At 38.3% G+C, this 12,413-nt stretch overlaps 1 protein-coding gene across 4 annotated transcripts in view; it reads left to right on the top strand.

Moving 5' to 3' along the window:
- LOC131470240 (voltage-dependent calcium channel subunit alpha-2/delta-1) overlaps positions 1 to 8,953 on the top strand; it is a 97,179-nt gene extending 88,226 nt beyond the window's left edge. For 2 of the 4 annotated variants that reach the window (XM_058645938.1, XM_058645941.1), the window contains 4 exons: positions 4 to 133; positions 2,937 to 3,049; positions 3,715 to 3,797; positions 6,161 to 8,953. In XM_058645938.1, coding sequence (XP_058501921.1) covers positions 4 to 133; positions 2,937 to 3,049; positions 3,715 to 3,797; positions 6,161 to 6,271 — 437 coding nt within the window. In that variant the 3' untranslated portion in view covers positions 6,272 to 8,953. The other 2 variants (XM_058645937.1, XM_058645940.1) reach the window with 1 other exon arrangement.
- The last annotated feature ends 3,460 nt before the right edge of the window (positions 8,954 to 12,413 follow it).

Below are 12,413 nucleotides of genomic sequence, written 5' to 3' on the forward strand. Positions count from 1 at the left end.
CAGTGGAGTCAGCAGATGATGACATAGCAGATGCCATGTTTAAGGAGAGCTGTATCACAGAGCAGACTCAGTACTTCTTTGACAATGATGAAAGATCCTACTCAGGTGTCCTGGACTGTGGGAACTGCTCAAGGTATGTTTGTGCAGCTTTTTCCGTGTGTGTGTGTGTGTGTGCATAGATAATAGATTTGACTTTTAATACACTTTTATTTGAAAACAAATTTCAAAGTGCTACAAGGATACATAAAATGTAATTCATTTAAAAGCAATAAAAATGGAATATATGAGCGACCATAAAAAACAGCAAGCACTGTGTTAAATTAAATTTATTTTGATTTAATTGGTTCCCCTAAAAAGAAATGATTTTAGTATCTACTTGAAAAGGTCCATTGTATGCTGTTTCAGGTTACAATATCAGAAATATATATGTATATATTTATTAGTGCTTTCAGTTAAACGCGTTATTAATGGCGTTAACAGAAACCCATTTTAACGGCGTCAATTTTTATTGCGAGATGAACGTAATTAGGCTAACGTTACGTTTTGAGTAGATGGTGAGCTCTGTGTGCTTCTCCGTCTCCAAGCGGGCTCTCCGTATCTAACGCAGCCTGGATCATTTCTCAACACACTCCCCACATCCAAGTAATGATGTATGCAGTGTTAGAATGAGAAAAAGTAATGGGACAAAAATAAATCAAGGGACATTTAGAATAGATAAAAATGTGCGATTAATTGATAACTATGACATTAATGTGATTAATTGCGATTAAATATTTTATTCGTTTGACAGCAATATATATATATATATATGTATATACATAAATATATATATATATTTATATATATGTATACACACAGCTGTCTGTCTGTTGATTTGTTGACAGGAAGGGTAAAGAGTTGTTTTTCTATGCAGCTTTCTCTCAAACAGATTAAGTGTGATTAACACCCACACGCCAAGAAGAGAAAACACGTAATGCTGGATGTCCTCCATTATTGTGCTTTGTTAGTGGGATTGCTGCAGACAATTTTGCTCTCCAGTTCACAAATTTCACTCTTCATTCATGATTTTCTACCAGAACGTGAATGAATTTGTCTAGTTTCATACAATGTGTCGTCTAAGTGACTTCGGCCCTGTTTAGACTGCAACCCAAATCAGATTTGTAAGCATATCCAGATTGTATCTAGCTTGATTTTTTTTTTTTTTTGGCATGTCTGGACAGCTAAAACACACATGAGATTTTTCTAAGGCTGATGCAAACCACATACGGAGGTGGTTTCGAATGTGATTCTGATTGGATTTGTACAGATTTGTTTCACTCTTCACATCTTGGTAACTCAGAAAGGATATCAAAGTGTCTTCCACTGAATGCGTATCTGTCGCGCCATCCGAAGTACCGTCCACTTTAGACAATGAGGCTTATGGACCAGAAGGCATGACACAAACACAAAAATTGACTAGTTTACCACATTGCAATAATCGTTTTATGTTCCTCATGCTAGTTTTGTTTTGCCCAGAATTTACCACAAAGGTAGACATTTATTATATTTATCTGAGCATTTCCTACCCATATGGCAAAATGTGTTCTATATCTACATAGGATACTAACTATCTTGGTCCACAACAAATCAAAGCAGAGAGATATCAACTTTGCATTTTAGTCATAAATTACATATGGCAGGTTTTTTCTGAACTTGTGCAGCCCAAATACTCTTTAAGCTCCCATTACAGTGTTAAACTGTGTAAAAATGGTTGTGTTATTAAAGATTTTCCATCTCCTCCTGCATCTTCCTCCTGGACATCCTTCTGTTTAATGGTCTGTGGGGATGACTCCAGCATAGCGTCAGTTTCCTGGCCTCTTCTGTTTTCCAGCCTGATTTCAGGCAGCTGTTTTTCTCTGATGAGTTCTGATCAGGCACAGATTACCTTGATCTGTCAGTGACCGGAATTACAGAGGGGACGCACAAAAAGCTCTTTCTCTTTTATCTGGTTCTGCTTCCTTCTTTCGCTGGCTGTACTTCAAACTCACAAGTACACGTGTTAGCAGCCCACTGCACATGCTTTGCTCCTTTTGTGTCAATTTGTGCTGTCTGAGGGGGTTAAATATGGCTGTAATTACTGGGTATTATGGGTCCCATGTGCTTTACACCCCGATGTTAACGTCTCCAGACACAGAAACTTTCATGACTTCCATAAAAGCCAGTCCTAGGAGAAGGGAAGACGTGTGGATATATATATATATATATATATATATATATATATATATACATGTTGTATGTGCACAACTGTTCACACCAGCACACCCCTCCATTTTGCATGTTCAAGTTTAGCCGTAGATGAAGTGTAAGAGCTCAGGGAGTATTTACAGGAGCAGACTTCAAACAAAGGCTTATGAAATATTACCAGCTTTAAAAAAGTTTGTTTGCAGTTTGTTGTACAGCTTCAATTGGTCTTCAAGTATTTCCAGGATTTAAAGACTGTTGTGGGGTTCTGTTTTCAAAGTGCAAAAAAGAGACGGTATTCCCTGATTAGTTAATTTGAAAGAAACGTCTGTGGCATGTTCTCCCCTGTGTGTACACAGGTTTTCTCTGGGTTCTCCGGTTTCCTCCCACAGTCTAAAAACATGCAGAGGTTAATTGGAAACTCTGAATAAACCATAGGTGTCAATATGAGAGTGCATGTTTGTCTGCGTATGTTGGCCCTGTGATGGACTGGAAACCTGTTCAGGATGTACTCTGCCTTTCGTCAGCTGGATTTGGCTCCAGCCCCCTACAACCCTCATGTGGGGGATTAAGCCGTAGCAAATCAATGAATGTCCCATTTTGTAGGGGTAGATTTCAACCACGACCGCTTTTTTTTTTTGGAATGATGATTGGACCTGAAGCTATATTGCTGTGTCACTGTATGCATACTTACATACATGTGTATGGCTCTCTAGGATGTACCGTGCGGAGAAGCTGCCAAACACCAACCTTGTGTTCCTGATCACTGATGCCAAAGCAACGTGTTTGTCATGTGACCCCAGACCGCTACGACAGGCGGAACAACCCTGTATCCTTTCTTTCGACTCGTAAAAAAGAACACCGTTACACTTTTTTCCCTCCCCAACCTTCCGTCCATCACTCATACGACAGCCGAGATTTGAACTCTCAACACAAGGACACACACCTATGGAGTAAACAGTAGGTCCCTTCTGAATGCTCAACAGGTGAACAGTTAACCAGATGCACGGCATATGAAAGAGGGTCTAGAGTTACCCCCAGATTGCATTTCTTTGTTTATATAAGTTTAGGCTGCATGCTGCCGTCACTTTGCATTAAGGTTTAGAGCAGTGGTGTGTGTATGTGTGTGTGTGTGTGTATTCAGGATATCTGTTTGACAGATGTGCTGTGAATGTAGCTTCCTGCTGGTGTAACTGTAAAGGTGTCATCATCATAAGGTCACAACAGAGGCCCTCAGTTGCTAGTCATGACAATAATACATCCACTACATATGTGTGTGTGTGTGTATATGACAAAAGCCCCATAAAGTTACATGTGTAACAGTGACTGCTTTTATTTTTGTAATGGCTCTTATTTGTCAGAAAAACAAATATATGGAAAAACATAAATCATGTGCTAGCGGTTAACTGTTGTGGTTGAAAGTATGAATTGAGATCTGCTTTTAGTAAAAAGAAAGAAGAAAAAAAGCATTTTTCCTGAAGAGTGTATGTTCAGCTGAAGGTCCGGATCAATGTGAGTTGGCTCGGAACCCTAGATACCGCAAAGGGCCGGACGTGTGTTTTGACAACAACGAAGATGTAAGCAACAACCACACACACGTGTCTTTCTTCGACAGTATTGTTGGATGTATCTCTGTTAATGAGGTGGTTGTGCAGTTTGTGCCTGGTTTTAATCTGTCGGGGTTTAAAAGTACGATATGCCGGCTGCTTCCATTCTATTCCTCATTTAATTTGATTTATCCTGTTCATTTAGATCTAGTGACAGCTTGTTTTTTTATTGCATGTATTTATCTAGTTTGATTTTGTGTCTCTTGATTTATTTACATTTTTTTTTGTCATACTCACTGTCGTTCTTCTTTTATGATTCTGCATCCCAATGGCTGCTGCTCTGGTAGGATGAGCCCTTGTGCCCAATCAGCAGAGGTTCTACACTGAGCTCTGCACCAATCCTCTTGTTTCTGCTGTTGAGTTCAGGGTTGGTGTCTGTAAAAAGTTTCAACAGCTTGACCTTAGCTCTTCCTCAGCCATTACAGTGTCCTTGTTAGAGGGAAGATCATGCAGTACGGTGCCAAGTCAGTCCTCAACAGCATTCATTAATATTTATAATGTTACATTCACCAGCTAATCAAGCTGCACTTAACTGCATAACTACAATTAAGCCAATGGAATATCTCCTTCAGAAACACATTAACTCAGATTTACACATTGCAAATGATCGTATACTGTATTTTATGAAGTATTTTCCATTATTTACCCACTTTTCATAACTTGTAAACTGCAATAGCATTTTTCTGTTCCATATTTATGTCCCTAATTCTGAGCTACATCTTTTCTTTTTCCTTTTTTGCATATTTTTTTATTGTTTGTTACCTCAACAGATGGAGAGCAGATTGAATCTTGGCAGTAAAATGTGTAAAATCACTTTGATATTAATACCACACTGGAGCCACTTAAGAATAGCGGTCCAAGACTATGTATGAATAAAAAATTTATTTTTCCATTATTTATTCATGCTTTTTTTAGGGTTTCAGGGATTTTAATACAATCGAGGGACCTGATACTGTTGCTGATGCACTTGTACATGTCCTTGCATGTACCACGCAGCTAAAATAAGCTAAACGAGTAAAACAAAGGATCAAGGTTGGATACATGTATGAGATCACTGCATCACCGCCCCAACTTTGAAAAATGCATACGATGTCTAAATATTTATGGAGAAAACTATTTCCCATTATCTTTGAGAGGACTCAGCCTTTCATTGTGTTGCAAGGGCAGAGATCACACACACATAACAGGCCACTATTTCATGTATCGGCATGTTTACATTAAGGAGAGGCTGTGGTAGGAAGCAAACGGAAATGGCTGAGGAAGTAGATGAACAGAATAAAGTAGGCCGCCTCCCCTTTTTTGTTCCCATTGCTTTTGGCTTAGCTGCTAGTAGAAGGACATGAGATGCCAGACCTGTCCAGTAACTGGATTTAGAAGTCAATGGAGAAGCTATTGATATTGAACACGTCCACAACAGTGAATGCCTTCTGATTTTATTTTCAAAAAATGGCAAACTGGTTCCTTAATGTGACAAAAACTTAATTAATTAACTTCAATTCTCCATCTTCTGTCAGTGGTAGTAGTTGTGATCATGGTAGTTATTGTAGAAGAGCTACTGAATATAAGACCCCGTTCTGACCTGGTATTAACCCCCTTCCTGAGTGAGTCAGCCATATACCCTACAGTACAGGTCTGAATGCTCCCAATCTGTCCCACACATGTGATCACTTTCCTGAGCATGTACTGTATGAATGTATACATCTCTTCAGCTGACGTCCTCAGATCACAGTATTTTCACTGGTACGTTGATTTATTTGCAGCCACAGTCACAGTATTAACACTAATCAAGACATGATTTCTTCTAATGGGGTTACACTCTTGTTATGTTATGTTACAGCAGTGTGAGTAGCGCTGCGATTTACTGAACTCCTCCCAACTCTCTAGTCTCTTCGTAAATGTCTCACACAGACACATCTGTGTCTCAGATTTGCATCTGTGTGGATTTGAATGCAGTGTAAATAGAGCCACATCTGACCACATCTGGTCACAGGAGATGCATCCAAGAAACATCGTAATGCCAGGTGGGAAAAGTCCACATGTGATCAGGGTTGGGTTGCGCCAATTTGACATAAGTCTCTAGTAAATCCAAGATGTTGTAATTATTAAACCATGACTATAGCCTTACCATCTTACAACTTACACAATCCCGCTCTGGTACATTTGACTGGTCCAGTGACTATTTAGCAATAACTATAACTAAACTAATAACAATGTATTTTAATTTGGGAGTGACTATAACCTGATCCCTCAGTTCAGATGTTAATGCCAGGTGTGAACGAGGACCTAAGAGAAGACTGATGATGTCATTTATTGACGACTGATTTGTTCGACAGGAGGATGATTCTGATTGCGGAGGAGGGACCAGCCTAAGTCCGTGTCTTTGGCCAATGCTTGGGCTCCAACTGCTGCTTCTGTGGCTCATCACATCTTTACAACACTCATGACCCTGACACACACAGATCATAATCTCATTTCACACAAAAAAAGACACTCCAGTTACGCCATCCAGGATATGCAGAATATTTACAACAAGACTATTACTTTTTTTTTTCTTTTTTTCTTTGAGAACCAGTATCAGCATTTCCATTTTACAATGCCAAAGGGTGCTCATTCATTTCCTCCTCCACATTTCCAAAAACAGAGACACATTTACTGTGCTCAGCTGCACTCATCTCCATCACCCATACAGTATATTCCTTATACTCTCCTATGGTGCAAGAGTAAGAGCTAACCAAACCCTTTAAATTCTGCCTCATTTCTTTCTCCGACTTGTATAGTGGAAGGTGAAGAGTTTGTCCCACTATGCCAAATGAAAACCATTCAAAGACTGTATGCTCACTGACAGCATTGATTTGTGTAGTCGTCTATAGTATTGTTTGTTGCTTATTATATTTATTGCGTATGAATCATTATGCTGTAATGATTGTTGATTTTGAACAAGCCGTGCAACTGCAGTATGACGAGTGTCCCTTTCTTCTTTCTTTTTTTTTTCTGAGTGTTTCTTGAAATGTACTGTACCTAACTATTTATCTGTTCTGTTCGTTTGCCAAATCAACAAGCATTTTGTGACTATAGCTAGGTGTTGTAGCCTATTGTAGCAGCATGTGCTCAGTACAGAGCGAAAGACGACACCGAAAACTCTGACACCAAAGCTCCACGCGCGGCACCGAGGACCACAAACGCACCACAGACAATCTATTTTGAGAGATTCCTCAAACGTGGGTGTGCATCGGCTTTGATCTACAAAGTTAACGCGATAGATTCGACGCCATATTGAGATACGTGAGTTGTGAAACCAAATCCTCAAGGATATTTGCAATTTGGCGTGTGTCAGATCTTCGTCTAATTGCTTTGGTTGTCTTCAATTTGATGCATCGAACTCTCCCAGTGCCTAAATAGTAACTCAAACAGTCTGTTACGTAAACGAAGAAAGGCATCAGAGATTTATTCCTATATCATGTCTGCTTCTATGCTAATGCTTGCTGCAATATGGCAGGTTTCTATAGCCTACATACTGAAATGGGACAAATGCTGCTGCACTTAATGTGACTCAGACATCGGTAACACTTTACATTATGGTGCAGTAACAACTTAAAATAGAGAGGTTATATGATGGTAGTGACATATTCTCTCTATAATGCATTTGTCATCTTGGTAATAAAAATGCTGAAAAGAATATTGATCATATTATAAAGTTGAAATTCATCTGCCCTCACGTCCCACAACGTGATTACCAAGCTGCTCCTCGGTATTGACTGTAGAAATAAGATGGTATCACCATAATATTAATCACGCAGTATTATTAGCACATTTTATTTTTACTTCATTATATATATATTTGAAAATATCTGTACTTTCCACTCCACTACATTTCTATAATGTATTGAGTTAAAAAAAATTTTATCAACAGTAAATGGGAACTGGTTGACTGATCCAGTCAGTGTGAGGTGGGCGTGTGACAGGATTAAAATAAATAATCTGATAGTTGGCAGTGGCGTCATCTGCACTATATTTTACCATTCTTGTATTAAACAATATATATATGTCTCTGTGTGTGTGTGTGTGTGTGTGTGTGGAATAACAAATGTATCATAATGACTATGAATGATATCGTAATTGCGAAATTCTGACTTCTCAACTGAAATGAGGCAAACTTGGAGTAGTGATGCCACTCCACCAGTTCCAATGTGATGCAGCACTAGTTTTACTCAAGTACAACAGTTAATATAGTACATTTTTGTCTTTATTTGTACTTCCTCCACAGATTCCACATTTGTACTGCACTATAATCCAAAGTGTTACCAAAACAACCAGTGATTTTGACTCTGGCAGCATAATATCATTTTCATCTGTGCTCAGAACAGATTTTCAGCAGACCTGAGCTTGCATTTCAACACTTCTCTTTATTAGTCCTGTTTCTGTTCCCTTTCTGGATCTCCAGACTCAGGAGCCAAGATGACTTGTGAATGAGATCAGCATATCAAAATGACTGTTTTGTTTCTCTCTCTCTCTCTCTCTCCTTGCTGTTCTCCTTATGCTTGTTTCTTCTTTCCATTGCTCTTTAACGTGCTGTGAAGCAGATGCTGAAGGCTCAGTGTCGAAAACGCTGCAATGTCATGGGATGAGCTTGTTATGTGTTTGAACGCTGTCCTCACCCTGTGGTCAGCATGAAGTCCTGCTGGAGAGAACTTTGAAACCACATAGCCAACAGTAGTCATTTTGCATCACACGAGTGTTTTCATTTTCCCTTTTCTACAATTTCATCGACCTCTCTCCACCTCGCCTACATGCTGATCAGCTGGTACTGGTGGTCAGGTTACATCTGTCCACCAAAGTCGTGTGTTGACTTACTTTCCTTCTGTTTCCCTCGGGGATCCCGTGTCTTTGTGCAGGCATGTGCGTGTCCCTCTGATATCTGATTGTGCTTTAATACTGTACACGATTTACTCTTTTGTGGACCTTGACTAGCCTGAATCAATTTTGTATACATTTGTACACTAATACTATTTACTGTATAAAAGAGAAAAATGAAAGTAAAGAAAAAAAAGTGTTTATAATATGGTGTTGATGATTATTATTGTGCAAAATATAATATATTCACAATAAAAGTGTTGATTGTTATGTTATTAGGTGCTTCCTTTCTGTGCACTCACATCTGGCCATGATGCTGTGGCTCCACTGCAAGCAGACCATTCACACATCATGTGTCCTAAAGGGAAACACAGCTGTTGAGGGTGAGCGAGTACATTCTGATAGTTTAGCACTGTCCGTATCATTTTAAACGTCCACCAAGTGCACTCATTTTCCCACAGTGTCAATACACTCCCCCATCATGCAAATGGGACTCTAGATCTGTAACCAGATTACAAAAAAAAATCCTTGTCTCATATTCTACAGATAGACATATGTGCATGTTTGTGCATCATTTACATAGTTTATTTATTTCATTTTCCAGACCTTGAGACAATTTCCATGTTAATACAGTCTATTGTTGTCTCTTAGGCTGCATACATTATTGGTTCACTGTCAAAACACCTACACTCAGAAATATGAACCGTGGCATAGTTAATCACAAAGACTTATCTATCTAATCTAATTCAAACAAATCAATTGAATCACTTAAAACCATGGTTCCCAAAACTGTGGTATGTGTACCACCAGTGGTACACAAGCTTCCTCTGGGAGGAAAATCAGAAATACTGTTATATACAGGTACTGGTATATACAGTACCTGTATACCAGGGTGAGGAATTTTGACTATAAAAGGAAACAATAATTAGTGTAATTATCTAAGTTCACTATACCAGTGTGTGTATGTGAGAAAGAGGAGGATGATGAGAATCTGCCTTCTGTGAAGAGTCCATATTTGCTCGGTCTATTTACATCACTGTATGTTTAACGTTGGTGATAATGGTGTGACTTCAAGAGCTCAATAAGAGCTCAGGTGGTACTCGTTGTAAAACGTCTTTTGTAAATACAGTATGACTATAGTTGTGAAATAACCATAAATAATTTAATTAAAATGTGTGAGACTGGTTTATGTAATTTTTAAGGATACATTTTAGAGCATACATCCATGGTGGTGCAGCTGGACTTAAAACACATTGGATTTAATGGTAATTTGACATAAATCTAATTCTGAACTTTTGTATTTTTTACTGAAGAATATGCATCACATCAAGTATATTAGTTTATTTTAAAGAATGTGTCTTCAAAATGGATGGACATGTTATATGCATTTGAAATGCATATAATCTAAATGAACACATCTAACATCGGGTGTAGAAAAGTGTGTACTTGTGAACAACAGGATGTGGAACCCTGCCCAGGAATCAGCGATGGGAGCGGGAATTTTGTAGCTTTTTAACAGAATCTCTGACATCATCATCATCATGTCACATTTGTGTTTTGTAAATCTCAAACCTATTATTTCCACTGTCTGTAGAGGGTTGGGGTTATCACACAAAAGTGCACAGATACACAGACACATCCTTCAAGTTTTACAAAATAGCATAGCTCGAAGCAGAAGCTTACGACAGAAACGAAGACAAATGACCTCACTCACAGGAACCCAATACATAAATCGACAAGAAGAAAGGAGGAAATGGTAGAGAGTGGAGAGATGGGAAAGTGTGTTTACATCATTTCTGGTATGTCGAGGCCAGCGTTGTGAGTGGAGGAGCCCTTTACTGTTATCTGCAGTCTCACCATTAGATGTCACTAATTCTTATACACAAACAAACACGAGATCATTCATTTCAAACCATGTTTTGAACAAGTTGCTGAGTTTGGCACATTTTATTAAGAGCTCCTTAAGCCTTTTCTTATTACCCCAGCTCCCCATTTTTCTAATTTCCAGTCAGAATTGAAGTCCATTTTTCAAGCACAGCAGGGAAACAAAAGGTAAAAGGATGTAAATACTATTTTCAAAGCTCTCCTTTCTTTCTCTCTCTCTCTCTCTCTCTCTCTCTCTCTCTCTCTCTCTCTCTCTCTCTCTCTCTCTCTCTGCCGTTTCCTCTTTCCTCTTTATTGGTTTATGCTGTATGTGTAGAGCCATTCTTCCACTTCTTAGTTAAAACACATGCTTTGGCTGGATTGTTCATGTAGAAACATGGCCGCATACGACGATGGCCCCTGTAAAACAAGACCCTTGTGTGAAGTAAATACAATGTTTATTCTGAGGTTATGAAAACTAAGAGATTGTGTACCTTAAAGTGATTTTACACTCATACTAAGATACAAATAGGTGGTATATTCAATATCTGCCAATAAACTCTCCTTAATGTCACACACTGGACCAATAAAGAAGTGCTGACTTGTCCTTTTTTCCTCCTTATCTTCTTATTTTAGTCTAAAACTGTCTTGGACTCTCATGAGTGCAAACAGTATATACACATTCATGTACAGTATGTATGTAAATGGCCTCACAGAAGAATACCTAATTGCTCATTGTTGTAGTTACTGTATTTCCTGTGTTGCTGGTCCTCCATCATGGAATACACACTTGGGCTTTTCACATGATTCAGAATAAAAAGGACACTTAAGGCTGCACTGAGTTACTGTGTTTTTGTCCTTTAGAGGCTGCTATATATATATATTAGGATGACACGGACAGACAACAGGTCATGGCAGGTCACACTGAGAGCACAGACATCTGCCAAGGCTTTAATTCTTTAATACTGTGTGTTGTGTTTCACTTACCACGTGGAATATTTACATTTTGATGCACTGGATTCAGAATAGAACCAAATTTCATTTAAATCAGATGAGTTTTGACCGATTTTTAAACAGAGATAGGATCATCAGTGGGTAGATTCTTCCCAAAATTAATTAAACAAATTTACTTTATAACATATTTTATGGATGACACAATATCACTTTTGTGTGTTCCATACCAAAACCGATACCAATTTCACAAACTGGAGTATCTACTGATACCGATATCGGTCTGATGCAGTCTTTTTAGACCTTCTGAACCATGAAGCTGTTAACAACAAATTTGTGCTTGTCATTTCAAGTTATTTCAAAGACATAACTGTGACATAAAACTGTAATTCTCAATCTCACATTGAGAAGAAATAAGCAAAGTTTTCTTTTTAAAAATGTGGATTTGGTTCCGGAAGAAGAGAAGATCCATTTTCTACCGCTGTATCCTCCACAGGAGGGTCGCCAATCCACAACCACACATCCATTTGCAATGTCAACACAAACACACACACATTTCACCTGGATTTTCCACATATAAGGATTGATCAATTGATTAATCTCTTTGGTCTGAAAAATGTTGATCAGTGTTTAGCAAACATGGAAATGATGACATTTGAATAGCTTCACTTTTAATGATTTCTTTGTTAAATGTGAATATTTACCTGGTTTATTTGCTCCATATAAGAAGCTGAGACTGAGAACCTGTTTCAATAATTGAATAAAGACTCGAGACCAACAAACTATCAAAATATTTGATGATTAATTTAGTAAACGATTAATAACTTCAATCTGACTGTATTAAATCTGTATTAAATCACTGGAAGCTCTGTCTTTGGTTTGATGCTGACATGTTCTATACATGTCACTGTTGCTACTTAA

This window comes from Solea solea, chromosome 12, assembly GCF_958295425.1.
Source record: "Solea solea chromosome 12, fSolSol10.1, whole genome shotgun sequence".
Classification (NCBI taxonomy): domain Eukaryota; kingdom Metazoa; phylum Chordata; class Actinopteri; order Pleuronectiformes; family Soleidae; genus Solea; species Solea solea.